The 27,620-nt window shown below is 49.5% G+C and overlaps 3 protein-coding genes and 1 long non-coding RNA gene across 15 annotated transcripts in view; 1 reads left to right on the top strand and 3 right to left on the bottom strand.

Annotated features, from left to right (window-relative positions):
- Positions 1–682: 682 nt before the first annotated feature.
- On the bottom strand, positions 683–3,318 carry UBB (ubiquitin B). 2 transcript variants are annotated; one of them, XM_053961132.1, is made up of 2 exons: positions 3,163–3,318; positions 683–2,226 (listed from the first exon to the last, which is right to left on the bottom strand). In XM_053961132.1, exons 1-2 carry the CDS (start codon positions 3,223–3,225, stop codon positions 847–849), a joined length of 1,443 nt encoding a protein of 480 aa, XP_053817107.1. In that variant the 5' UTR covers positions 3,226–3,318; the 3' UTR covers positions 683–846. The 2 variants fall into 2 exon arrangements, with proteins under 2 accessions (XP_053817107.1, XP_053817108.1); XM_053961133.1 differs by lacking the exon at positions 3,163–3,318 and adding an exon at positions 2,971–3,075.
- A 6,386-nt stretch (positions 3,319–9,704) lies between these two features.
- LOC128798022 (uncharacterized) lies at positions 9,705–10,096 on the bottom strand. 2 transcript variants are annotated; one of them, XR_008434311.1, is made up of 3 exons: positions 9,972–10,096; positions 9,776–9,932; positions 9,705–9,745 (listed from the first exon to the last, which is right to left on the bottom strand). It is a non-coding gene; the product is annotated as an uncharacterized LOC128798022 (long non-coding RNA). The 2 variants fall into 2 exon arrangements; XR_008434312.1 differs by having other exon boundaries at positions 9,739–9,870; positions 9,903–9,932.
- A 71-nt stretch (positions 10,097–10,167) lies between these two features.
- CENPV (centromere protein V) lies at positions 10,168–13,326 on the top strand. Its single transcript, XM_053961146.1, has 5 exons — positions 10,168–10,415; positions 11,322–11,420; positions 12,157–12,226; positions 12,592–12,706; positions 13,070–13,326. The coding sequence occupies exons 1-5, from the start codon at positions 10,183–10,185 to the stop codon at positions 13,192–13,194; spliced, it is 642 nt and encodes a 213-aa protein (XP_053817121.1). The 5' UTR covers positions 10,168–10,182; the 3' UTR covers positions 13,195–13,326.
- Positions 12,899–27,620, bottom strand: part of PIGL (phosphatidylinositol glycan anchor biosynthesis class L) — a 53,448-nt gene continuing 38,726 nt past the window's right edge. For 8 of the 10 annotated variants that reach the window (XM_053961135.1, XM_053961139.1, XM_053961144.1 and 5 more), the window contains 4 exons: positions 19,855–19,886; positions 17,537–17,665; positions 15,243–15,376; positions 13,614–14,200 (listed from right to left, as the gene is read on the bottom strand). In XM_053961135.1, coding sequence (XP_053817110.1) covers positions 14,102–14,200; positions 15,243–15,376; positions 17,537–17,665; positions 19,855–19,886 — 394 coding nt within the window. In that variant the 3' untranslated portion in view covers positions 13,614–14,101. Of the gene's footprint in view, positions 13,572–13,613; positions 14,201–15,242; positions 15,377–17,536; positions 17,666–19,854; positions 19,887–27,620 lie in introns of those variants that run through there. The other 2 variants (XM_053961138.1, XM_053961141.1) reach the window with 2 other exon arrangements.

Below are 27,620 nucleotides of genomic sequence, written 5' to 3'. Positions count from 1 at the left end.
CCACTTCAGGGTGGGCAGCTGCCAGAACTCAACACGTGAGGACACTGACAGCCACCCCCACAACCTGGGATGTTTTTTGGGATGGGCATATGGATATTGCACCCCCAGCACTACAGCTGAATTAACCCACCCCATGAAGAAACAAACCCAAACCCAGCTAACCCACACTCGAGTGTGAACTCCCCCCATTCTTGGCATTGTGTAGAACTCACCAAACCAGGCAGCTCTTACACTGCCCACCCACCCACCGCCATTTCAAGTGTCACCTTCCCACCCACCACACAATTCCCACCGTGGCCAGTCCTCCCCCAGACCAACACCCCCAGCCAGAGTCCCTTCGCAGCAGCGCCAGGCACTGGCACCCCTCACACCCACCCCCAAGACCAGCAGACAACTTAAACACAACCACAGGTCTGTAACTTGCAGCAAAACCCACCCTGTGCAAAGACCACCACACCGTTTTGTGGTGTCTACCCACGTGGAAGCAGAGTGCTGCTAAAATGTAAGAAGAAAAAACAACATGGTATTATTAGCACTGAAGATTTTAATCCAGATCCATTTTAACCACAAGGTTGGTCCTCATCATACATGCAGAGAGGCTTAAATTGCCATGGTAAGAAGCCAAAGCATTTCACTTAGTACACCAGTTTCACCTGCTTGAACTGAGACAGACTACAGGGTGTAATGTGCAACAGAAAACTTTATTAGCATTTCAACAGACAGTTGTTCAGCAGTTACTCAAGCTTGCATTAACCTTGCATTAACTTAATATTAAGACATTGAAGAACTACAGTGCAAACACAAGTGCCACTGGCAACCCTGGTGTCAAGCAAGAAGCACAAGAACTTAACAGCCACCCCTGAGGCGCAGCACCAGGTGCAGGGTGGATTCCTTCTGGATGTTGTAATCAGAGAGGGTGCGCCCATCCTCCAGCTGCTTGCCAGCGAAGATCAGCCTCTGCTGGTCTGGGGGAATGCCTTCCTTGTCCTGGATCTTGGCCTTCACATTCTCGATGGTGTCACTGGGCTCGACTTCCAGAGTGATGGTCTTGCCAGTCAGGGTCTTCACGAAGATCTGCATGCCACCCCTGAGGCGCAGCACCAGGTGCAGAGTTGACTCCTTCTGGATGTTGTAGTCAGACAAGGTGCGCCCATCTTCCAGCTGCTTGCCAGCAAAGATCAGCCTCTGCTGGTCTGGGGGAATGCCTTCCTTGTCCTGGATCTTGGCCTTCACATTTTCAATGGTGTCACTGGGCTCAACTTCCAGAGTGATGGTCTTGCCAGTCAGGGTCTTGACAAAAATCTGCATGCCACCTCTCAGGCGCAGCACGAGATGCAGGGTGGATTCTTTCTGGATGTTGTAGTCAGACAAGGTGCGCCCATCTTCCAGCTGCTTGCCAGCAAAGATCAGCCTCTGCTGGTCAGGAGGAATGCCTTCCTTGTCCTGGATCTTGGCCTTCACATTCTCAATGGTGTCACTGGGCTCCACCTCAAGGGTGATGGTCTTGCCAGTCAGGGTCTTGACAAAGATCTGCATGCCACCTCTCAGGCGCAGAACAAGGTGCAGAGTTGACTCCTTCTGGATGTTGTAGTCAGACAAGGTGCGCCCATCTTCCAGCTGCTTGCCAGCGAAGATCAGCCTCTGCTGGTCTGGAGGAATGCCTTCCTTGTCCTGGATCTTGGCCTTCACATTCTCAATGGTGTCACTGGGCTCAACTTCCAGAGTGATGGTCTTGCCAGTCAGGGTCTTGACAAAAATCTGCATGCCACCTCTCAGGCGCAGCACGAGATGCAGGGTGGATTCTTTCTGGATGTTGTAGTCAGACAAGGTGCGCCCATCTTCCAGCTGCTTGCCAGCAAAGATCAGCCTCTGCTGGTCAGGAGGAATGCCTTCCTTGTCCTGGATCTTGGCCTTCACATTCTCAATGGTGTCACTGGGCTCCACCTCAAGGGTGATGGTCTTGCCAGTCAGGGTCTTGACAAAGATCTGCATGCCACCCCTGAGGCGCAGCACCAGGTGCAGAGTTGACTCCTTCTGGATGTTGTAGTCAGACAAGGTACGACCATCCTCCAGCTGCTTGCCAGCAAAGATCAGCCTCTGCTGGTCAGGAGGAATGCCTTCCTTGTCCTGGATCTTAGCCTTCACATTTTCAATGGTGTCACTGGGCTCCACCTCAAGGGTGATGGTTTTGCCAGTCAGGGTCTTCACAAAGATCTGCATGTTGACCTGCAAGACATAAAAATGCTTCAGCTACAGTCACTTAGTCAAACAAAGCCTTCCGTAAATCCTAAACAAAGGAATTACCTTTGCTATTTCCGTATCATTTTTTTTTACTTTGGTTGTAGGAAATGTGTAATTAAAAAACCATTTTCCAGTTTGACTAACCAAATCTGGTTTTGAGGCAAAACCTACGGAGTTCTTTAAACAGATTACTCTCATTAGAAGACCTCCACACCGCCCCTCCTTTATGCCCGCAGTGCAGCAATGCGGCACCGGAGCTGCCCGATTCTCCCGTACATTCCCTCCCCGCAGGGCAGCGCCGGACCCCCACGACCCGCCCGAGGGCAGCGATGCGGCAGCCGAGCCCAGAGCCGCCCGCAGTGCGGCAGCGGCGGGAGCGCTCGGCCCGCCCCGCGGACCCGCCCCGCGGCAGCGCCGCCGCTCCCCCGCCCCGGTAGTGACTCACAGCCGCCTTCCGGCAGCGGCGGCTCGGCCCGCGCCATCTTCCCCGGGACGCGGCCGCCTCCCCGGACAAGCAGTAACCTAATTTAGCCCCCCCCCACACCCCCTCCGCCCGGCCCAGCTCTCACCGGCGCGGTTCAGAGCGCGACACAACCCTGCGCAGCGCCGCCGCCCGCTCCCTCCGTTAGCCCGCTGCAAACCGCCCGGCAGCGCCCAGCCCGCACGGCACGGTCCTGCCGGAGCGCTGGGCCCGCCTCCCCCCAGCCCCAATTCCCACAGCGCACTCACGTCTGCGGCCCCGAGCGATAAATGCGTAAAACGTATCCAGCGATGCTAAACCTCGGATCTGCCGAGTGACGCACACCCGCCCTTATTTATAGGGCTTCTAACCACGTAGGCCCCGCCCACCAAAAACTAGTGTGTCCATCCGCCTCCCAAAGTAGTCCCCAGGAAAAGATCCCTGTTCTGGAGCGCACTCACCTTTTCCCCGCTCCAATCCCTCTTCCGCAGGCAAAGGGGTCCCAGAGTTTCAGAGAGGGGCATCAGACCCTACCAAATCGGCAAATTTCTGAGGGCGCGGATAGATCTGGGACCGTTTTTCGCCGCGGCGCTGCGACCAGGCGTTGGTGGGCAGACTGGGAAGTCTGGCGGTGATTGGTGGGGCGAGCCGCAGGGCGGGCGCTGATTGGCTGCTCGGGGGGGGGCAGTTGGCGAGGGGCGGGGGCGGCGGGGGCAGGGAAGGCTCTGGAAGGTTCGGCGCTGCTCGGCGCTGATTGGCCCGCGGTGAGGTCACGCTGTTGCTGAGGCGGAGCCGCCTGGCGGGGCAGATTTCGGCCGGGGGGGGGGAGCTGGGGCCGTGAGGGATTATCATGGGGATTGGGATTAATGACGGCCATAGGAGCGATACTGGGCCTTCTTTAGCTCCCGCCTAAACCCCAGCAGTGCTCAGGCACGGACTGGGGGAGAAATGCCCTAAAAAAAGGGGAGTGAGCCTTGGTGCCAGTGTTTTATGACTCACTGGGGCCTCCTGACCAACGCTTTGCCCAGGATGCCTCCGTGGAAAAGCCCAGGACAGGCTGTAGGGCTGGTCCTGGCCTGTAAGGCTGAGAGGAAAAGCAGAACTGAGTTAGCAGAGTTGGAAAAACAACATAATCCAGGAGCGTTGGCGGCTCCTGGGCGCGACACGAGCAGGCCCAGTCACGGGGCCCGGCTCCCCAGCTGCCTGTGGAACTGGTTGGAGCCGGCTGATCAGGTAATTCTCTCGATGTGAGGCTGCACAACAAGCCTTGTGATGAAATGCTGACATTTGAAATTCAAATGGTTGTTTACTCGCCTCCAGAACAGGAAGCTTTGATCAGTTATGAAGCAGTCACCGTCTGTGAACTGATGTGGAAACGTGCCTTGGGTTAGTTAAACTTCATTATACCTTTCAGGCTGGCTCTTAACTCATTTTGTGTCATATTAAAGATGGAGCGCACAAAATCCAAGATGGTTTTTTGTGTTTTTTTCAGGAGCTTTATTTGCTGCTCCCTCAGTGAAGCCAGATGACCTTGTTAAATCCTCCACTCACAAAGCATCAGCACGTGTCTGATGGGCAAGATTCACTACAGAGCTGCTCTATTTCCCCCTAAAAACAGCTCAAACCCAGACAAAAATACAAAACCACCAAGAAAAAAAGAGAAAAACCAAACCCCAACAACAGAATCCTTTTGCTTTCCTTTCTCCTAACAGGGTTTCTAGCACTTCCTGGTTTACAGTAAAAAGGAAATAAATCATCCTACCAATAATTACTCAAAATGCAGGAACAGGAAGAGGGAAGAATGGTAACTGGAAAGTTCAGAAAGCTCCATGGCAATAAACAACGTTGGAAATATCATTTTGGCTACATAAATTTAGGACAAAAGGCAGAGTTGGGCAATTCCCATTTGTTTGCTGCCAGTTCTGCTCAGCATTTCCAACATGGGTTTTGTTTGGTGCTGCCAAGGAGGCTGAATGTTTGCTCCAAGGCTGGCCTGTGCTTGCTGCACATCCCAGGCACTCTTCCCCGAGGAAAGGCCACGAGTGACTCATATTTACAAATATGAAAGGCCACATCTGTCAAGCTGGAGATTAATGTAAAGCCTGGGCAGTGTTAAAGCACATCACACATTTACTAAGGATTTTAGGGTGCATGTTTCTCTTTTTAACATTCCTCTAGATGGAAAAGGAGCAATTTCTGTAATTTTTCTTTCCTTTCTGTGTAAACCAGAAAGCACAGGTGCCCTCTCTTGTTTTTTTTTCTTAAATATGGCTAAATCTATGGTGTGGCTGTACAAAGCACATGCATTTAACAAATTTTCCCCTGGTAGCTCTTGGTGAATAAAAACCATTGAGCAGCTGTCTCTGAGCTGTATATAAATAAATGCAAAGCTGAAAACCCAGAAATCTGTATCTTGTGACTGCTCTGACCACAGGTGGCTACAGCCTTTGCCAGGGCATGGGGCCTGCAGTTGGGAACACACATTTCTTCTCAAAAGTAGGTCACTGGGCAGTGGTACAGAGCAACCTACTTTCAGGAGAGAAGAATCTGGGGTCAGGGAAATGTTTCCGAGGAATCTGTACATTCTGGAACACAAGCTGGGTCTGGTTTTTATGTAGGCTAATGTTCTAGCAACGAGGTATCATTTTTACATGAGGCAATCTGTTTATCTTTAGCTACCAGGTTTACCTTGGGACAGCCAGCCAGGCCATCACAGGGTGTGTGGCAAGTCCAATTACTGCTCTTTGTTCAGACAAAAATAGGGCTGCTTGCCACAGGGAAAAAAAAATATATATCTATATATACATATATACATATATACATATTCCTATCTCCTAACATTACTCACACCTGCCTCTCACTGTGTATGATGCAGTGTAATTATATTTACAGTTGTGGAGATAAATATAAATATTGTCTCCCTGTAGCAGTGCAGGAAGGTCCAGGCTTGGATCAAGTTCCACCCACGAGACAAACAGACCCGTGGCATGTCACTGCTTGTCCTCAGGCTGCCAGCCTGGAGGGTTACACAAATAGTGAGTCAGAATTCAAAGTACTGTGAGATTGACTGTGATATTCTGAGATTACCAAAAAAAGGCAACTCCCTCGGTTTTGTTTTTATAGCTTTATGCTAAAAATAAATTCACTAAACAAAGTTTTTAAGAAGCCACCAACTTCAGGAGCTAAGAAAAACAAATTTTAAGAAAAACAAATAGATTGGTAGTAAAAAGATGAAAATTAGTGATACTCCTCTGTCTCCCTGCTTGTCTAAAGCGTATTTTAACTTTGTAGGACACGTGGGATTCAGCTTTCAGAGCTGTGCTGCCACGATAAACAGGCTTGGGCACCTCTGGGTGACGCAGAGGGACATGTGACAGCTCTGCTGGAAGGAGACGTCCAAAGGGGATTTTGTAAAGGGCTGAAATCACAGGTTTGTGCCTGCGTGTTGTGCCAGTGAAAGCAACAGCTTTAACTAATAACTAGGTCTGTTCTACAGCTCCTTGTCTGCATCTCTCACTCTGCCTCCTGCCTGAATGGTTTGGATCCGATCCAAGCTGCAGTGCAGGGACGGAGCTGCTTTGTTCACCTCCTCTGCTGCCTCTGAGCGCATTCAGCTTGCGCTTTCCGGGGTGAGGTTTTCCAGCAAAACAGCAGAGAAGTTCCTTGGGAAACAGGCAGACAGAAGAAGAAATGGCCGAAGAAACAGGCAGAAGAAAGAGTCCTAAGCTGTTGTTAATCATTGTGTGTCCAACAGAAGCTCTGTAACAGTGAACACAAACAAACACCGTCAAGGCCCTTCTGATCAGCCCGGGGGTGTCACCTCCTACATTTTGTTTTCAGATCCAGCTTGGGTCCTTTGATGGTGAGGAAAACGTCTGGAATGTTTCCCCCTCCACCACAGGGAGACTCAAACCCAAGCACTGCCATTTCCCCCCCTGAACAAACCACGTACTTTGAACCACCTCAGTTTATTTAAGTGTGCTGTCAGCTGTACACAACTCCTAGTTCCCTGCTTATTAGATATAAAAAACTTCCACAGTTCCTAATTCTCTTTTACCCACAAACATGTAGCTGCTTTTGGTGCTGCTTTGGGGATAAAATTGCTCTTACAGGCAGAATTTCAATGCTGGCTGTGAGCCAGGCCTGCAGAGCTGAGTCATTGTTATACAAGCAGAGCTGAGATGGCGCAGAAAAGCCCCTTTGTACTTTAACACCGAACACGTCAGCTGCTGCTGGCCTTTCAGCATCACAAGACACCTACACAGAATAAACTGCAATTTACTGGACTTTTCCTCTTGTCCACCTCGTCCATCATCTGTCTGGATATTTCTTCCTGCTCCATTTTGCCTCTCAAGCTGAACAGCAAATGCATTTTTCATCAAGCTTTTGGCCTCTCCTGAAGCCTGGCAAACACTGCATCAGCTTTGGAAACATTGAAATGAGAGCTGGTAGCTCTGGGCACTGGGGAGGTGCTGCCCAGATATACACTGACAATACGTTTGACCACTGAAATTTAGGGCTTTCAGCTCAAAATATCTGTAACATTTATCATCATCCAGAGTTCCACCTTAAAGGTCTGGAATTGATTATTTATGTGAGACTCGGTTTTGTGTTCTGAGTCCTTAGTGATAAAATATGAAGCAAATGAAAAAAGAGAAACAATTTATTTACTATGGCATTTTGCACTTCCATTTTTGTCCTCCAGTTCCTTATTCTGAGATATCACAGGAGAAGAGAATTTAGCTTCTCAGAACAGCTTCTGCATTTAAAATAAAGTGAACTAATTGTGGAGAGGAACAGAGAGTGACAGATTTGCAGATATTACATGGACAAATTCCCTCCAGTTTTCTCCTGGAACTGCTTTTTTGAGTGCTGGTGGCTCCTGTCATTGGGTCATTTGTGTGAATCGACATAATGAGCCCCTAAAATGAGCTCCTAAAATTGCCCTCTGGCTTTCAGTGTGTTGAGTTCAGTGGTTTTGGGACAGGACAGACCATGAGTGGTGCTGGCCATACCCCAGGGGAGAAGAATCCCTGCTGCAGCCAGCACAGGCTCAGTTTCAGTGCCTCCCCAGTTTCACCTCAGTGACTTTTTCCTCCCAAAATACGAGGTGACTGACATGTAATCCGGTTTGACTAAAGGTCTGGGAGTGGCTCAGATCAGGGGCTGCAGATGAATTTGTCACACAGCGTGTATTCTCGTGCTTCCATGGGAGTGAGTAACCAGAGCGGAGATTCACACAAGGGATAACAGGAAATTGTAACTTGGTGCCCTTTCCTATCGTCAGGGAGGTGCTGAGGCCCAGGATTCTTAAGCAAATCCTGGCATGTGCCATCTCAGGAGGCAGCCTGAACACCAGTCACATGTTTTTAAAGCTCTTTTCCAGACCGGAGTGCTGATGGATGTTTATTCATCACTGCCCTGCTTTGCCATGTTCCTGACTGCCACAGGACCCTTTGGTGCCTCTTTGCCTCTCAAGACTCAGCTCACTTGTTTACATCTTTCCCCTTCTTGGAAAGAACAAGACATTAAGTTCTGTTGACTACAAATTCTTGATTATATGTCAAACAAAAGAAGTTTCCAATCCTGCAACACTGAGCACAAAGGTTTGTCTTTGGAGTGATTATTTTTTTCCCCAGCTGAGTGTGACTTGGACACCTCCAAGTTTTGTACTTTTCACTGCACTGATAGTTTTACTTGAGAAACAGCACTGGATTTCAGTGTTCAAGAATAACCTTTTGTAAGATATTTACCACTAAAAGGGTGATTTCACATTTTCCTATTTTGTTGTTGTTGTTTATTTGGTTGATTGTTTTGGTTTTGGGTATTTTTGTTTTAGTTTGGTTGGGTTTTTTTGGTTTTTTTTTTTTTGTTTGTTTGTTTGTTTTTTTTTTGTTTTTTTTTTTTTTTTTTTTTTTTTTTTTAAGGTATGTACTCTCTTATTTTCAAGACTTTGCTAACAGAATTAGTGAAAAGCTAAGTGGGAATCCTGTAAGAAGCCATTTCTCTGCAAAGCTGCCACAATGACTTCAAACCTCAGGAAGGCCTAAACACATCCTGTGCTGTCACAGCAATGCTGTGTCTAAATGAGGGCTGTTCATAGCAGAGAAGTGAAACACCACAATTCCAGCAGCACCTCGGGTCTGCTGAGCACCTTCCCATCCATGTTCAGTGTTCAGGATGAGAGGGGAAACCTTGGACTCATGCCTGTGGATCACTGGCATGCCTGGCCTCAGCCCTGGAATCAGAAAATCATAGAATCCTTAAGACTGGAAAAAACTTTTAAGATCATCAAGTGTAACTGTTAACCCAGCACTGCCAAACCCACCACTGAACCATGTCCCCAAGTGCCACATCCAGCAGTTTCTTGAACACTTCCAGGGCTGGTGCCTCCAGCACTTCCCTGGGCAGCCTGTTCCAGTGCCAGAGGGTGGCCAGCAGGACTGGGGCAGTGACTGTCACACCTCGAATCCTGGGGCCAGTTTTGGGCCCAGTACAAAGGACATTGAGGGGCTGGAGCGTGTCCAGAGAAGGGAACGGAGCTGGGGAAGGGGCTGGAGCCCCAGGAGGGGCTGAGGGAGCTGGGGGGGTTCAGCCTGGAGCAAAGGAGCTCCGGGGGTTCGTCCCTCTCTACAGCTCCCTGACAGGAGCCTGTGGTGAGCTGGGATCGTTCTCTTCCCCAGGTAACAAGGAGGAGAGGACACGGCCTCAAGCTGTGCGGGGGAGCTTTAGGGTGGAGATGAGGAAAAGATTTTTTTCACTGCGCGTTCTCCACGTTCTACACCAGCTCCTCCCGGTGCCGCCCGGTCCTGCCGTGTCCCCTCAGCCCCTCCTGTGTCCCCTCAACTCCCCTGTGTCCCCTCAGCTCCTCCTGTGTCTGCTCCCGTGTCCCCTCAGCCACTCCCGTGTCCCTTCCTGTGTCCCCTCAGCTCCTCCCGTGTCCCCTCAGCCCCTCCCGTGTCACTCCCGTGTCACTCCCGTGTCCCCTCAGTCCCCCCGTGTCCCCTCAGCCCCTCCCGTGTCCCCTCAGTCCCCCCGTGTCCCCTCAGTCCCCCCGTGTCACTCCCGTGTCACTCCCGTGTCCCCTCAGCCCCTCCCGTGTCACTCCTGTGTCACTCCCGTGTCACTCCCGTGTCCCCTCAGCCCCTCCCGTGTCACTCCCGTGTCCCCTCCTGTGTCCCCTCAGCCCCTCCCGTGTCACTCCCGTGTCCCCTCAGTCCCCCCGTGTCCCCTCAGTCCCCCCGTGTCCCCTCAGCCCCTCCCGTGTCACTCCCGTGTCACTCCCGTGTCACTCCCGTGTCCCCTCAGCCCCTCCCGTGTCACTCCCGTGTCACTCCCGTGTCCCCTCAGCCCCTCCCGTGTCACTCCCGTGTCACTCCCGTGTCCCCTCAGTCCCCCCGTGTCCCCCGGTGCGGCCGTTCCGCCCCCCGGGCCGTGCGCGTCGCGGGGGCGCCCCCCGGTGGCGCAGGCGGGGGCGGCGCATGGGGCGCAGCGCGGCGGGCGGCGTGCGGCGCTCCCGGCGGGGCAGCGCGGCCGCGGGCGGGACGAGCCGGGCCCGGACCAGGAATGCCCGGGGAAACCCGGCCGGGGTCAAGGCGGAGCCCCCCGCGCCCGATGCCATCGATCTAGGGGCGCAGAGGGGGCGCTGGGCCGCATTCCAGGAGCGGCACCGGCTGAGCTCCGAGGAGGTGGCGCGGCTGCTGCTGGACGCGTAGTGAGTAACGGGGCCGGGGCTCCGCGCTCCCGCCCGAGTCCCGTTCACGGCAGCGTTCTCTGCACGGCGGGTCCCGAGAGCTGCCGAGAAGGGGGGCCGGGGCTAGGATGGGGAGGGGGCGCACGCACCACGGATCTGTGCTAAAGCTGCCCGTGTTTTAAGGCTCTCCCATCGAAAATGCCCTTGGGGGCTCCGCGAGGCTCAGCTGCTAAACCTCCACCCATTTCCTGTGCTCGCTCTGTGCAGAGCACGGCACATCAGAAACTGTCCGTGGGAGGCAGAATCTGGAAGGAAAATGTTTTTTCCTTTGCATTTTGCGATTGACCCGCACGGTGACTGCCCAGCTGCTATGGAGGCGGCTCGGGGAGAGGGAGAAGCACAGGCTCAGAAATTCCTTGGTCATAAAGTTCCTTTGCAATTACAACTCAAAATAAAAGACATTTCAAATATTATGTAGAACCCACTTATCTCTGCTTTCCCCAGCTCTTAAATGGAGGAATATTAATGGTGTTGGAGGAACTGTGGGGAAAATTGTGGGGAAATTCAGTTCTCAGTTCCGAGCAGTTTGTTTTGAGGTGATAGCCCTGGTTTCTGTGTAGGGTTGTATATGGGCACAGCTCTAGGGTCAGCAGTGTGACCTGGAGTGTGGTGGGGAGCTGTGTTTTACAGAGTGGAGAGTCCTCAAAGTGGTGCTCTTCTTTCCTTGTCACCATTTTAATTAAACCTCAAAAGCAATTGCTGCAGAGGACAAAAGCCATCCTCCACCTCATGTTATTAAATACATTTGACTTGGTATTCTGCAATGGCTCAAGACACAACTGAATAATGTCATGTAGAGCCTTACTGTTCTCTTGGGCAAAAACCAAGAGAGGAGGATCCCAAAAGCTCTGTTGTGTCTCTCTGCAGTGAATACAGGGGTTTGGTGAAGCACACAGGAGGCTGCCACTGTGGAGCCGTCCGCTTTGAGGTCTGGGCTTCAGCAGTTCTGCACGTGTTCAACTGCAAGTGAGTTGGTTTGTTCCCTGTTCTCAGAGATGAATGTCAGCTCTCTGCTTTTCCAACCTTAGAGCTAAAGATGAGACAGCTGCAGAGCAGCCTCTGAGCTGTTTCCACAGAAATTACCCCTAATTATGTCCTGACCCACTATGAGATCAGTGTTGGTGATTTCAGGTGCTACTTTGGGCAGGACTTCATGTCTCACAGCCAGGCTCACACAGAAAGTGTCAGGAGAGATCTGATGAGTCCAGGTGCTCAGCTGTCTGCTTTCTGTTTCCTCTCATGCAGGGGGCTCAAAGCACATTGGTCTTTTTTTAACTTGTTCTTCTCAAGTGACATCAAGTTCTGACCACATGTGCCTCAAACTAAAACAGTCTCTGGTTTCAGTAGTGACCCCTCTTTGCCTGCTTCCAGCTCATGGGTGAACCTCTGAACTTTACTTTCTTGTTTGCAAGGTAATGAATGTTGGCAGAATTGCCCAAGCATGCTCTGAACCATTGAGTGGATGTCTCAGGGCTAGAGTTTATCCTCAAGAGTGTGTGTTAGAATATCTTATTGGGGTACCTGTGTAGGGTCAGTCTGTTCACAGGTGTGCTTGACAAACACTACAGACACCACAAATCCACTTCTGCCACTTACCTCTCAGCCATTCTAGCTGTCTGTGGGATTTCTGTTGTCAAGAGGTCTGAATGTTGCTCTACAACCTGTCCACTTCTTCTAGAAAAGTCTGCTTTTTCTTTTACAGCTGCAGCATTTGCACAAAGAAACAGAACCGACACTTCATTGTGCCAGCGTCGCATTTCAAGCTGCTGAAGGTAGAGTAAGAACACAGTAGGAGCACGGCCATGAGCACGAGCAGTGTTATCCTCACAGAGCCAAGAACAAGCAGTTTTCTGCCCTAGGTTTGGCTGGGTGGGGGAAATGGCTGCATTTTAAGCTGTCTGGTGTGGTTGTGTTAGTGCATTTTGTTTAGAGCTCTTGCAGTTCCCAGGCCTGACTGTTATGGACACGTGTCCATACAAAGCACAGGGGTTCAGGAAAGGAACAGGAATGCACAGCTCTGTATCTCAAGTAAAGACAGGAAGGTGGCATTTTAAATTGTACATTTCTTAGCTACAGGCCCAAAGTAATGAATCCATCTATTTCCATGGAAAACTTACAGTGCTTTTCCTTTGCTTAGGGTGCTGACAACTTGACAACATACACCTTCAACACACACTGTGCCAAGCACACGTTCTGCAAGACCTGTGGTGTTCAGAGCTTTTATACTCCTCGTTCTAACCCTGATGGTTATGGTAGGTACAAAGCAAGCTGTGCTAACCAGAGTAAACCACCAAGCAAACCTTGGTAAAGATTCCATTGCATGCTGACATGACAGCAGTGAGCAGCATGTGTCCTAAGAGTTTGTTCCTAAAGGAACTGCGGTCTGAACCTGTAGCTCCTCCTCCTCCTCCAAAAAAAAAAAAAACAATCTTACCTATAATGTGTGCGCTTCTTCCTGGAATTTATTATTAATATGAGACAGGATTCTCATCCAGGCTCCTCAGCCTTACAGCAATAGCATTTACAATTCCCTGAGATGCCCCAGCCATGGAATGGAGCAGGCATCTCCCACATGTTATGAAAAGTAGGTTTCTGTGTACTCTGTTTTTCTTCAGGAATCGCTCCCCACTGCCTGGATGATGGCACTGTGCAGACCATTATCACAGAGGACATCAATGGCAAGGAGTGGGAGAAAGCAATGAGGGAACATAAGACCATCAGAGACATGTCAAAACCCTGACACCCTTCCAGCAGCCTTGGGAGCACTGCCATGGAACTGCAGTCTGGGATTTCCTGGGTGATGGTTGCTGAAATCAATCTCTACATTACTGTTACCTGTTCTCTGTTTCTTAAATAAATCTTTCTATGCTGATTGTCTCGTTCCTTTGTGACATTCAGTTTTCAAACTGCTTCTGCTCTGTAAACCACTGCAGGGTTGCTGGTTTGGCACTTTGCCTTTAGCTGTGCTAAAGTTTAAATCACAATACAAAAGACTTCATTAGAATCACTTACACCTCATTCCTGTGTCCTGCTGAGACTCTTGTGAGTTGACCTTGAGCCCTGTTCTGAATCAAGAAGAAGAGCTCATATTTCAGGAGGTGAAAGTAAAGGTGGAGCCTGCAACACAACACGTATAAAAGAAGCAACAGCAAACATCAGTGCAATTAGAAAAAATTGCATCATTTCTGATGTTTTATTCAAAAGCTTTGGCTTTTTAAAGTTCTGACTGAATAACAAAGGTGTTGTGGTTGTGCTATCTGTGGAGATAGCATGAGCTTTGAAAAGTTACTCGTGATAGCTGGATCTTACAAAAGCACCAAGGGAGAGTTGCCAAGCAGTCCTTGCAGCTCTGTCTTCTTGGGGAAACAGTTTGTGCCATATCTTCTCCAATGCAGAATCCTCCAGAGTTTGGCTCCCAATTAAAGTTAATCCAAATTTCTCATTTTATTTAAGCTTCTATGAAAATAGAGAGCTGTTTAACCCTGTTCTCAATGTATCAGGCAACAAGATATTCAGAAGGAGGTTCACCCAGCCTAGGTTTTGTAGTGTGGAGAATGCCACACAAAGAGCACCTAACACAGGAGCTTTCTTGAGTCCTGGGGCAGTTGAGGTTTTGCTCGCTCTTTGCTCCTGTGAGTGATGTCCTGTCAGAGCAGGCGCAGGGAATTGACCACCAGGTAGCGAGAGAAGAGCAGGTGGAGCTGGCGGAACCAGAGGAGCTGGCTGCGATGGCACTGCATGGCTCTCTAGGAGGAAACACAGTGCACAGAGCATTACAGGAACCTTCCAGAGCTGCTCTGGGGGTCAGTGCCCATTTATAGGACAGGCTGTTTTCAGTGAGCAGGGAGAGGCAGGGCAGGCTGCCTAAGCTCTGGGCCTGTCTGCCCCTGAGTCTGGTGTTGTGCTGCCTGATGCTCAGAGGGTCCTGCTACAAAGGACACTTTATGTGTCACTTCTAACAACAACTCCCCTCGTGATCTCAGGCCAGGGGAAGTGTTTACATGCTGGGAAGCAGGAGCCTGATAAGTGTGTCTGGGAACATCTCTGCTCCTTCTGACCACACTGAGTCTATTTTATAGTGCACCAGCCTAGAAAGGGCAGATTTCAGGAAGAAAAATTCATAGGAATAATGAACAGCACCTTTATCCAAGCTGTTTCCATAAGTATCTCTTATCTTTTAACAGCCTCAGAAGGAAGAAAAGTCTGTAATTTGGGAATTAACAGCACAGTTTGCTGGGTAAATATTTTCATGCTATGGAAGAGCAGCTAATCAGATTCTAATATAGGGAACTGTGGGGTAAATGTGTGAGATCCTATGCAGCAAAATAGTTTAAAAATGTACAGTAAAGGGAACTTGTGAAGAGCTTTGAGCTTTGTGAAGTTCACAGGCTGTCTCCATCTTTAGTGAGAGCTGTGATCCAAGGATGCTGTTCCTGGCATGCAGTCATGCCAGGCTTTAACAGGCCACTCACATGTTCAGAATACTGTGTTGGATCCAGTTTCCTTTGAAATGCATCCTTTGAAATGCATCCTAAATCCTGGAGAGTGTAAAACTCAGTGCCCTGTGACTGACTGAGCTGCAAATCTGCTCAGCCCTGTCCTGTCACACAGGACATGAGGTAACCTGGCTTGTCCATGTTTCTAAAATCACTGCAGACATTCCTCAGTGACATTTCTAACCCATGGATGACACTTCTGGCATTCCCTGGGAATGTGACATTTGTGACTAAAGTGCTCACAATGAGGATGAGCCACTCAAACAGGCCAGGCAGGTGCCACACATCTCACCTTGGCTTGTTCAGTCTCCTCCTCTGTCAGGATGAAGAGTGCATCCGTGGGCAGGAGGCAGGAAATGAGGACATCCAGGAAGGAAATGTATTTCCTGCAGAGATTTACTGATTCCAGCACAAGCACACGGCACCCTACACAGAGAAAGAGGATAAATATTTCAAACCAGCAGCATTCTTGTAAGGTGCTCTTTTCTCCAGGCTCAGCAGCTCTTTGTAGCTTCCTTGTGCTGCTGGCCTTGGGAATCTTTTTTGTGTAAAAGGGGAACAACTTCTGATGCTCCCTCCAGGATTTGTTTGTGCCCAGTGCACATCTATGACCATCTGTATTGAATCTTATTGTGTATGTGACCCTTTGTACTGGTTCTTGTTCTGTAATAGCCTGTGGAAAGCAAAGCTAGCTTTGAATATCCCAAAAACTCAGTGTTTTTAAAATCTTCCTGCATAATTAGGCTAAAAAAAAATAGGTGCAGATGATTCTCTGAATGCTGACACTGTATCATATCATGGAATTTTAAAACAGTAGTTTTTGGTTCAGCTACCAAAATGAAATTTCATCTTTCTACTCAAATTCTTAGCTACAGAATAAATATTTACAAGCCTCAGGAATAAAATATTAACTCAGGCAGGCGGTTACACTTTAACAGAGTTCCTGAATTCATTGTTCAGATGTTTGTGATGAAGCAGATGAAGGTAACAAGTTTCAAGGTTCTGCTGATGTTGAAGGGTTTTTTTTCTGTTTCAAAGATTCCTTTGAACTCAAAAGTTAATTGCTGGGTTTTTTTCCCATGGCTAAATTGTCTTCACTGATGAGTTCAGAGCTACTGATGGTCCCGTTACGAGCCTGTAGCTCTCAAGGCAGCTGCTTTGGGATTTCCTTGGCTTGGAAGCTGCTGTGATTATGTTCCAGACTTCCCACATTGTATTAAAGTTTGACAGAAGAGGCCAAAGTCACAGTTTACACAGGTGGGCAGAGATGCAATTCGATTTGCAATGAGATTTCCTTCAGTGAGCCCTGAAACAGTGAAATTACACACAGAAGAGACAGAACAAAGCTCTCATGGACTCCCTCTGGCACATCTCCAGGATCTTTCAATTCCTCTCTTTCTTTTCTTTTCTCCAAGGGTGCTGTTCCAACTTTTCAACAGCCTCTCCCACTCTCCAAAGTTAACTGGTTCCCTCTTCATTTCAGTACCACAAAGGGCTCTAGGGCCATGCTCCCCTTCCTTTGGAGGGGACACGGGACACGGGGAGCTGACTCCCCAGCAGGTCACACAGAGCATTCCCAGCAGTGATTTCCTCCTGCTGTGGGCAGCAAGGGGCAGGGGTAGAGCCCTCAATCACCGGCGCTTCCACCCGGCCGGGCCCGTGCGGAGCGGCGGAAAATCCGCGCTGGAAGCGGCGGGCGCTGCTCGGGAGCCGCCGGGAGGTGGCGGCGTCCGCCGGCCGGGGAGGGGACCGGGCAGCGGGACCCGCATCCCTTCGGCACCGCTGCCTTCAGCACCTCCTGTCCCCGCTGCCTTCAGCACCTCCTGTCCCCGCCGTGTCCCCAGCGCCTCCGTCCCGCCGCAGCCCGGCCCCGCAGGGTCACGGAGCAGCGCTGGGCAATGCCGAGCGCCTCGGGCCGTGCGGGAATGCGGGGGCTTGGGGGCGGCACGGCCCGGACACTTCCTGACCCTGAACCCCTGCCCCGCTCCCAGCTCGCCGGGACCAGGGACAGGCAGAGCTGCTCGGCTGCCATCCGTTCCAGTTGCTCTCCCAGGGGATGCTCTGCAGGCACAAGTGCTGCAGTCGCTCACAGAAGGGCCCTGACACTCCTTTAATCCCGCTTGGGGACGTTTCTTGTTTGCAAATAGCAAACTTGGAAGAAAACCTGTGATGTGCCACGAGTGGGAGAACCAGAGAACCATTCTTCCCCTTTCTCTGCAGAGATCCTCTGGGCTGCTGCTGGAGTAGTTTCAGAGGGAAGAATTAGTACAGTGCTGCCGTCAGCATTCCCAATGGCACCTGTTTGCTTTGCAAACACTGATCTTTCAATGATCTTTCCTTTCCTGGATGGCTTTAATGGACTTTGGCAATGCCGCACCAATTCCTCCTCACAGTGATGGGAAGAGAGGCCTGGCACCACTCTCTGAAGCTTGGGCTGCTCTGTTAACCAAATGTACTCTCCCTTTCCTCATTTTTTTTTCCCTGAGAAATATTAATTTGTGCAGCAATTGCACCCTTTTGTTCCCCAAAGCTCAGCAATAAGGACTCAAAACCATGGCAAGTGATTTCAGTGTGGATGGCTCTGACCTGCTGGGTCCTCCTGGGTCAGATCAGGTGAAGTGGTGGCATCCAGCTCCCCAAAAAGAAGGGCACTGTGGGAGCCCTCTGTGTCAGTGATCCAACCAGGATTTCCATGTGCTGACAGCAAAGCCTGCTCTGCACGGTAATGTGAGATGAAATGAAGCAGGGAAGGAATGTACAGTCCAGAGAGAGATGGAAAAGGGTTCAGAGAAACAGGCTGCTCCCTGCCAAGCAGGGTGAGAGCAGCGCTGCCATTGAGGAGTCCTGTGACACCAGCAGGTGAAGCTTTTCAGAGCCTGCTGTGCCTGTGACCTGGGCAGGATGGGATTAGCAGTGTAATGCAACCTCCCCAGGTTGGCAGAAAGGGCAGGATCAATATAGCTCATGGATTAGGCTGAGAATAGAAGGGTGTGAAGCCTGCAGCCTGCTCAGCTTGGCTTTCCACTTCCAAATCACTCAGGCAGCCAGGATGCCTAGAATGAGGAGCTCCTGAGTGAGCACTGTGTGTGCTGCAGGCCTGCACTGCTCCTGATGGAAGGAGGCACAGGTTCTTTTGGAAGAGCACTGGTTATAGCTGGAAGGGGCCAGTGGCAGGGGTGGGAGCACATCCAGCAGTTGTCTTGGCTTCTTGAAACAAGTGCTTGTGCCTGGGCTGGAGAACTTGATTACAGATTATAAAAAGCCTGTTGTGTTTGTGCTGGCTAAAGGCATTAGAAAGCAAAGCAGGATATTTAGGGTGCTCATTTGCATATCACTGAGGCAATGCAAGGCTTAGCTGGCTTTTGCATTTGCAGGGAGATTTTCTGTGGATTCCCTGATCACATGGGCTTACACAGGCTCACCCACAAACAGCTCCCTCTTCTCAACAGCAGCACAGCACTTTTCCATGGCCTGAACATGCCTTTCAGCTCCATCCAGACAGCCTCAATCCCAGCATCACCCTTGTTTCATTAAGCCCCTCTGATGCACAGCCCTGCACGCCTGCCAGATCAAATTATAAATACTGGGAATTTCAATGAGACTGGAACTATATTTGGAAAGGCTTAGCATAAGCAGCAGCATGGGAGCTCCCCGTTCCTTTGGTGTTTGTAGGTCATGTCAGATGTGATGTAATCAGAGCAGCAAGGCTTGCACAGAGCTCCAGCAGCCTCTTGATGCTGCTGGAGAAATGGAAATGTTCTCTGGATGTGGGTCTGTTTCAAACCTGAATGGATTTGAGGCGCAGCCCACATTCAGGACCAGAGTGAAACCTGCATGAGCAGCACATGAAAGTGGCTCAGTGTAGATGGGGTCTGACAGCCAGCAGTGACATCAACCACTGCAGCCCCTTGTCCTTTGTGCTGCACACAGCTCACAGAGCTCTGCTGCACCCCAAGGCTGAACAAAGAAAAGGTCCTAGGAGCAAAGCTGGCACTAATGCTCCTCTTTCATGAACTGGGGAACTGAAAGGACTGGAGTCAGAGCTCAGCTTAAGGGCATTCTGCCATCTTGGCTCATGCTGTCTCATTAGGCCTGCAGCTTCCTGCTAGCAGAGAATTAAAACTGATTTGCTGTGACTCATTCAAATCCTACAATGATTTGGGAATTAGCATTAAAGGAACACAGCCTGGATGGCTGCTGAGGGAGCAGGAGGTTGACTGGGTGGGCCTGGCTGAGCCACCTTCCTATGCTCTGTCCAAACAGCTGAGTGACAGCTTTGTGCTTAAACGAGCTCCACACATTTGTCCCTGGGCAGGCACTGTTTGCTAGAGATAAGGGCTGCAGCTCTACTCCAGAAAAGGGGTCAGGAGCTACCTCCTTCTGTTCTTTGTTTCTTTCCTTTCCCTATTTGTACAGAGAATTTCTCAGAGATTCTTGCTCACAGGTGGAAGAAGCCACTACAGTTTGTTGTGCCACTGCAGATTTCAGATTCCTTTCTGAGCACAGTTTGGTGGAGGCTTAACTTGCTACATGCAAATATTTTTGGCTAAGTGGGTAATCGTTTCTGAGGCTTTTGTCACAGAAAAGGAAAAAGGCTTGTAAGCAAGATGTGACCAAAAACTCTGTGACTAAGCTGAGGGATCTGGAAAGAGCACTCAGATGCACCCAAGAGGCACAAGGCCAGACACTGCATCACACCACTGAGGCAGGACAACCCCAAGGGACTGAAAAGTGACTGTAGAGAAGCCTGGACTGGTAAAAAATTGCAGGAAGATAAAAGTTCAGCTGTGGGCTTCATCTGCAGTGCAGGGGTGAGTTGGGCAGCTGGAACCCTGGACACAACAGAGATGTCAAGGACTGCAGGGTGGGGATGGGAGGTGGAAGGGGAGGTGATGGACTCCTACCTTCAGGTAACTTCCCCTCTGAATGCAGGTACCTGTGAAAGAAGAGACACAAGGGGTCAACACTCAGTGGAATTACTCAAGCCCTAATTTTACAGGAATAAAACCCTGCACATTAAACCAAACCTTTTCATTTAACACACAGTGACAATGGCCAATCTTATGAGAAACTTCAGGAGCCCACACTGGTTGCACCTCAGGCAAGGCTAAGCCTTATTCCCCATGCTATTCTGCCATTCCTTTCCTCATCCTGGCTGCTGGGACACACCACAAATAAGCTCCATAAATCAAATTCACTCTCAGACTTCCCAAGGGAAACCCAAGAGGCTGCCAAAGGCTGCTCACCCCTGGGAGCACCTGTGGCTGTTTAAAGCCCAGGCTCTGCTGGCCAGGGGCATTGCCTCAGCAGCTGCTTCTCTTTGGGCACCAGCTCTTTTTTTCTAACCCAGGCTGGCACTGGGACATCTGAGAAGCTGCTCTGGCTTTTTGCTCACCAAGACTTTGATCCCTTCATGACTTTGTCCTGTAGCAAAACAGAACAGGAGGACCAAGGATGGGAGATGTGAATGGTGATGGCACTTCCAATCAGGAAGTGTAAGCAAATGACCCTGGGGTGGTGAGAACATCAGGGGGTGTTCATTTCCTTTCTTAGTTCTCTTGTTTTTCCCCGCTCGTGGCTTTGGAGCCATCCTGGATTTGGCCCACGGCAGGGCTGGGAAGCAGCAGGTCTCCAGCAGATGGCACTCAGGGCTGTCCCACACCCAGTCCTGCTCTTCCAGGAGAAAAAGACATCCAAACAATGGAACATTTGCCAAAAGGAGAAAGGAAATAATAATAAAAAAAAAGTTATTTAACCCTGTGTAATATTGAAAGAGATTGTTATCACCTAATAGTGGTGTATCTGACAAAGGACAATGTGCCAGTTCATGTGTAAATCAGCCAGGATAAAACATGCATTATATGTAAACTGCTGTGTTTCTCCAGTCACTTTCAAACTAGGATTATCTCTAGCTGTTGGTTAAGTTCAAGGAAAAGGATTAGCTACACAGGCCTAGACAAAATAGGAAGCACGGAGTGATGAATACCCAATGCAATACAAAACAAAAGTCAAGCCAGAAATGCAGAACTCAAACAGCAATCAGAAAACATATTTAAACAGATTCTCCTGCCAGTGGTGTCCTCTGCTCCAGAGCCAAAGCAATGCCATTTCCTACTAAACAATGGCCTTGGAATAGTGACTTGGCCACCTTCTGCCCCACCACTCAAGTCTTATTGCTCTGACAAAGACTGTCAAATGTTGCCTTGTAATTTAAATATCTCCATTAATATCTGCTCTGCTCTTCTGCCAGAGGTTTCTTCCCCCACAAGTGGAATCTGGCCACCCAAAGAAATGATTCAGCACTTGGTACAGTTAGTAGGGTGGGAAACTTTTAGAATAAGCTTGGAGAGATAAAGCAGTGAGTGGTTGTGAAATTTGGCAAACTCTCTGAAAGTCCAGTGTCCATTCTGGGTGTGCTGCTCTGCCATGGAGGCACCTTCAAAGCCCTGAGTTGCTCTAAGAGGGAACTAATAATAACCACTCCTGTCACTAGGAACAGGAGTGAGAGATACAGCTCATATGGAAACGATTCAGCAGGAGCAGGGAGCATCTTCAGCAGGGTAGAAAAATGTGATTCAGCAGTAAATTAAGGAGTTTGTGCTTGTGTAAAGGTTCAGGGAGACACAGACTGTGTTTGGTTACTGAAAGGTCCTCGAAGTGGCTGCCAGCAGACCTGTCACTCATCTGGAAGAACAGGCATGAAGAAACTGCATCTCTCCTCATCCTTTTTGTCCCACTCCAAATGCTTCAATTGTCAGCAAGGCTCAGTGCAGAGACCTGGGAACGGGCTCCACCCAGCTCTGTGTGCAGAGGAATTGCAGCCTTGCTCATTTGTATTTCTCTGTGGTTGCAGAGAGAGAGAGAAACATGAAGCTCTACCTCCTGCACACGTTCACAAAATGAGCCAATCCTCTCCCAAATCCATCTTCTCACTCCCATCTCCACCCTGCTGGAGCGTCTCCATGGGACACTTCCAAGTAGGGGAGAGGTTGCAGCTCTCAGTTGTTGCCATTTTGGGAATGTTGTTTTACAGATTGGACTTGCTGTGGTTTGGTCGAAATGAAAGAGTTTGGCATAAAATCTCAAAAAGCAAAACACAGGCTCTTTTTCAGGAGATTTTTCCATGTGGGTGTTTTGTTTTTTCTTCCCGGAGAGACTTTTTATAATCCTTTTTAAACAGAAAGTGACCTATGGTGGCTCGTTCCCACCCTCTGCCCAGGTGCCAGAGCCTGGTGATTACAGGGCACCTCTCCCTGCGCCCTGTTATGCCTGTGGTAGGTTCAGATCCACATGTGAGACCCTCTGCAATGAAGAATTTGGGAAGGCCATGAGACATCCAAAGGCTCCAACCATTTCTGCCCTGCAAGAACTCAGCCCCAGCTCCTCCCTCAAGGCCCAGCTGCTTTGAAGGCTCTGCAGCCACCAGCTCCATCTGCTCAGCAGAAACACTGAAATGGCCCAACGCCCTCACCCAAACTGCAGGACTGAGCTGGCTCCCAAATTCCCTGCCTTTACTCAGGCATCCTCAGGAAAGGTGTGAGTGGGTCAGCTCCTCTGTGGCACTGAGCAGTGAAACCTCCTAAGCTGTTCCAAGAAGGAACAAGTCAAGATGGAGCTGAAACCTCGGTACTGAGGAGCACAGAACCCCTCTGGGGCTCGTGCCCACGAGGGTGTGTTACAGTTTGGGTGATGTTCTGTTTGATGAGAAGTTGTTCATTGAATTCAATGACTTCACTCTCCAAACAGTTTCCTAAGCCAGAGGCAAAACCCTTCACTGAACTGACTGCTGGCTGCTGTGGAACACTGGGGAAATCCAGTTTTGAAGAGCATGGCAAAGAATGGATGTCTTAAAGCTGCACTGGGGCTCCATTTAGGATCCCAACCTCTAATCTGCCCAATTAATCTCATGAAACAGATGTGAAGGAGGAAGAACAGGCAGTCTCCTAGGAATCACAGAGACATTAGAAGGATATACTTGCCAGATGTTGGATGTTTGCTCTCTGGAATGCCTCCTCCCTCCCTAACTGGACTTTCTGGCTCCATTTCCATGCACCCTGAACTACACCGTGGAGCAGCACTTTGTACAACACTGCTCAGGCACTCTGTACTCACACGTGGGGCAGGGGCAAAAGATGGTTCTGCCAGTGGCAATGCAGAGATCTTCCAGCTGACAGAGCTGTCCTGGCTCTGCGCTTTGGGCCTTGCACTGTCTGGGAGAAGAATGTGCAGTGTCACTGCTCCCCTCATTGCCAGCAGCCCAGTGACACAGGGAAGGACACCCCCCAAGGGTGTTTCTTTGGGGAAAAAAAACCCTTTAGGGGGAATCCCTTCTGTGCTGGTGCTCCATGCTCAGCTTTAATCCTAATGGCTCTCAGCAGTGTCATGGAAGGGCAGTGGGATGAATGAACCTGGTTAAATGAAGGAATGAGGGAAAGGGATAAAGGAATGAGATAAAATCTAGAACTACATACCCAGCTATGGGATATATGCCAGTGCAGAGAGCTTTGAGGGGAAGTCTCAAGGATAGACAGCAGAGTATAATTCTGTCTCAGTCTTATGGGGACAGTCTGGCTGCAACCACAGCCATCACTCATAAGCTCCCCCAGGACATTTAAGATCTGTAAAACAAGTGAGAAATGCACAAACTGCAGCTGCTTGTGCAAAGGAGGGAGAGATTTTCCAGCCCCACACTGTAAGAAGGCACCAAATAAAAATGATAAATGGGTTATCATTCACTGTTATCAAGCTAATCACCCAAACTCAGCTATCTTTCTGTCCTTTAAGATCCGGCCTTAGAAATTCATCAGGAACTCACAGTAGAATTGTGCTTTGTTGGGGTGAGATGCAGTTGGTGGCCTCTGAGAATGGCTCCCACCAAGTGGGACTGGCTGGACACTGCTCTGCTCATTGTTTCCATACATGGATTTGCAGCTGGCATTTAACCAACCCTCCTCTTCCAGGGAGCCTCAGTGCAGCCCTTCTGCACAATGGCCATGGCATTCAGGAGTGGGGCATTCAGTGGCCAGGCTGGGGCATGGCAGAGCAACAAGGCATTGGTGGCACTCAGCTGCATCCTAATCCACTGCTGAGTGATAAAGCTCCCAAATATTCTCTCTGCACAGCTTCATTTACAACCTGCCACAGAGCTGGTGAATGTGAAAAAACATCCTGCAGGACTGAGAGGTGTTTTTCCAAATGGAATTGACGAGAATAGGCTCAGCTAATGATTCCTTGATGTAGCTTTTTATATGGCATCATTGATAGAAGTTTTATGGATGCAGTTGCTATAACAACATAATGCACAGTGGTTAAATATAGCAGCTCCTATTTTCCACTCAGTTTGCTCTGCCCTAAGCAGACAAGACTATTCTTTTCTGTTCTAGCTGGGATAAAATGGATTTGATAGCTCACTAAAGAAAACAAGTGGTACAGTCCTTCCTCCTCCTCCTCACAAAGATGATTCCTCTCCATCCTAAGCAAGCAAACAACAAAGCCAACAGCCCCCCCCATTTGCCAGGCTCCTGGGCAAGAGGGGTTGTTTAAAATCAAATTGCACAGTGACTCATGCAAAACTAAACCACCTTGATATTCCATGTGATCTCAGTGCAGGCACTGTCATTTCAGAGTGCAGCCAAGAGAGGTTCTCCAATGTTCCTGTCACAGAGTATTTACCAAGCTCATTGCCACAGTGCCTAGTGACTGCTCTAATGCTGAGGGGGGATAAAGTGACCTGGCTGTCACTCAAGATCTGCTCTTCCTTGAGGATGAGTGTAAAGGATCCAACCTCCCATGGCCACAGGGAAAGCTCCTGTTTTGGGGGATAAAAGAGGATGATGTTGCCAAGTCAAGCTACAGAAGATTGCTTCCAGCCCTCCCTGCATTGCTGCAGTGGGTTTTTCTTGGGTTTGGGTTGGGTTTTTTTTCTGTCTGGAAGTCAGAACTGAAATGCTCCCAGGGGAGGCTGAAATCAAATAGTAATTTGTGTTCCTTTCCCACCCTGTTTTTTCTTATTTTTCCCTTGCAGAAGAACAAATCCATCCTTGAACCTTGGCATTTCCCAGTTCCTCCCAGATCTGAAGGCCAGGCAGGCACACAGGAGCAGCTGGATTCCTGCAAGCTGTCAGGAGGAAGGCTGCTGCAAGGGAAAGAGCTCATTTCTTCTGAGTAGTTCCTGCTCCTTTGAACATAACCTCTGTTCCAGACACTGGAAAGAATATTTATGCCCTTAACAGACAATACTGAACATCTGCTCAGCTATGACCATTTCCTGAACTGTTCTATTCCTTGAAGCTGCTCAATAATTTGCACCTCCTGAAGTGAGGAGTTGTGGGAGGGGTCACAGAGCCCGTTCCACCCCTGCTCTTGCAGAAAGTAATCTCATGGAAGTGGGCACAAGCCTGTCTCCCAGAGACTGGGAGCATCCAAAAGAGCTGAGGAACACTGCACCAGCCCCCTGCTTCATCCTTTCCTCCACTTTTCACAGTGGAGGCAGAATCCTGCAGGACTTGTTTAAAGATGGTTAATAAATACATTGCAGATGATACCTGGAGGGGAGAGGTCGTTTGCCTTTCTCTTGCCATGTAGCACTGGGGCCCCAGGGGCAGCCACTGCTGCTCTGCAGAGCTCTGCTGGCACAGGGGGACAGGAGAAGCCTCAGTTTATGCTCCCAGAGCTGCCTGTACTGGCCAACATGTGAGAACTTATCAGGGCACTGAGAGTCAGGAGTGATACAGTCACGCTCTACTTCCTCCATAACACAAACTGAAAAATAATGAGGGCAAGCAAGCCACTAAAAATAAACTTAACCTTTCAGCAGCCATGGCATCACTCCTGCCACATGCAGATGATGGGGCTACCATGATTAATTCTGCTGATTCAGGACTGGAAGGGAGACAAGACACAAACCAGCCCTTAGTTAATGAGAACTGCTTGTGCTCTGGTGTCCCTATCAGCATGGATCTCATCAGCCCAGACAATGTTCTGCTCCAGCTGAGGGCCAATGCAAAGCTCTGGGTTCAAGGGAATTGTAGACAATGAGCATTTCCTGGTAACATGCTCTGAGACAAGAAGAGGGTTACATCCCTACTGCACACACAGGAAACATAAAGCATTAAGGTGGGAAAGTGATTTCTGCACAGCCACAAAGTAAGACAAGAGTAGAACTGGAATCAAAATCAAGAGTTTTCCTTAAGTATTTCATATATAACTTAGCTGCTAACTTGTTTTCCCATGATCTCTTCAGAGTGAAGGAGGACACCTAACAACCTGCCTTTCATTCCTCTTTGTGGGTCATAGAGCAGTTGAGTGAGCAAACAGAGGTCCAGGCAGCTGGAAGCTCTTTAGGCCCTCTGTGCCAATGGTGTGAGCATTGGTCATCAACCTCTGCTCCTGAGCCATCAACCTCTGCTCAACCTCTCCTCCTGAGCCATCAACCTCTGCTCCTGAGCCATCAACCTCTGCTCAACCTCTGCTCCTGAGCCATCAACCTCTGCTCAACCTCTGCTCCTGAGCCATCAACCTCTGCCCAACCTCTCCTCCTGAGCCATCAACCTCTGCCCAAGCTCTCCTCCTGAGCCATCAACCTCTCCTCCTGAGCCATCAACCTCTGCCCAAGCTCTCCTCCTGAGCCATCAACCTCTGCCCAACCTCTGCTCCTCAGCCATCAACCTCTGCCCAAGCTCTGCTCCTCAGCCATCAACCTCTGCCCAAGCTCTGCTCCTGAGCCATCAACCTCTGCCCAAGTTCTGCTCCTCAGCCATCAGCCTCTGCTCAACCTCTGCTCGCTCCTCAAACTGTGCCTGAAACCATTTCCCCACCCAGCCCAAACAAAGCACTGCTTGCTTTAACTCCACCCCCTCTCCTCTGTTAGGCAATTTCAGAAATTGCTAGGAAAAGCCATGATCCCCCTCTAACATTGAATTCCAGCCATCAAAGCTCTCAGCATCTTCCCAGATGAGCTGAAGGTCCCAGTATGGATTCTGTGGCACTGCAGCTTTCTCTAGGCAAGTGAGAAAGGCAAATCACTGTGATGTTGTCAGCAAGAACAGCCAGAAGAATTTGTTTATTTGAATTGCACAGATGATTCAGAAAACAAATGGGTGCTATAAATACAAATCTATACTTGCAAGGAGTTCTTCTCATGCCTGGGAAAGGCAGGGGCAGCTCCGGAGAGATCTCTCTAGGACACAGAGAGGTCTGAATGAGCAGAGGGTTAAAGTAAAATACAGTGGCTGTCTCGCCAGCAAAATTTGAGTGATTTTAATCAAGGGATTTTTGTCTATTAACCTCACTATCACAACATGGAGACACAGGGTCGCAGAATGTAAGGAATAAAATGGTGAAGGAACTAACAGACTATGCCTAAAAGTGGTAAATAGGGACAGCTCCAGTGAAAGAGCAATGTTCTTGGGGCAGAGAGGTAAATTCAACCTGGACAAGATGGCAACATCCTCTGGTGAAGAACTTTCCAAAACCCACCTGCCACCAGCTCAGACATCAGGTATTCACACACTCCTCAAAGCAGAAGTGCAAAGCGATCTGTGGTATATTTTAGTGGGATCAAGGACAGGAAGAGCAAAGAGGGCCCAGTGAAAGGGAGACTGGCAAGGTCCCAGCTGATGGAACACTAAAAGATGCTGTAGGTTATTTCCAGACAGTGTCATGTCCCACA

This window comes from Vidua chalybeata, chromosome 20 (genome assembly GCF_026979565.1).
Source record: "Vidua chalybeata isolate OUT-0048 chromosome 20, bVidCha1 merged haplotype, whole genome shotgun sequence".
Taxonomy (NCBI): domain Eukaryota; kingdom Metazoa; phylum Chordata; class Aves; order Passeriformes; family Viduidae; genus Vidua; species Vidua chalybeata.
Note: the sequence above shows the minus strand (reverse complement) of the source record. Positions and strands in the feature narration are given on the sequence as shown.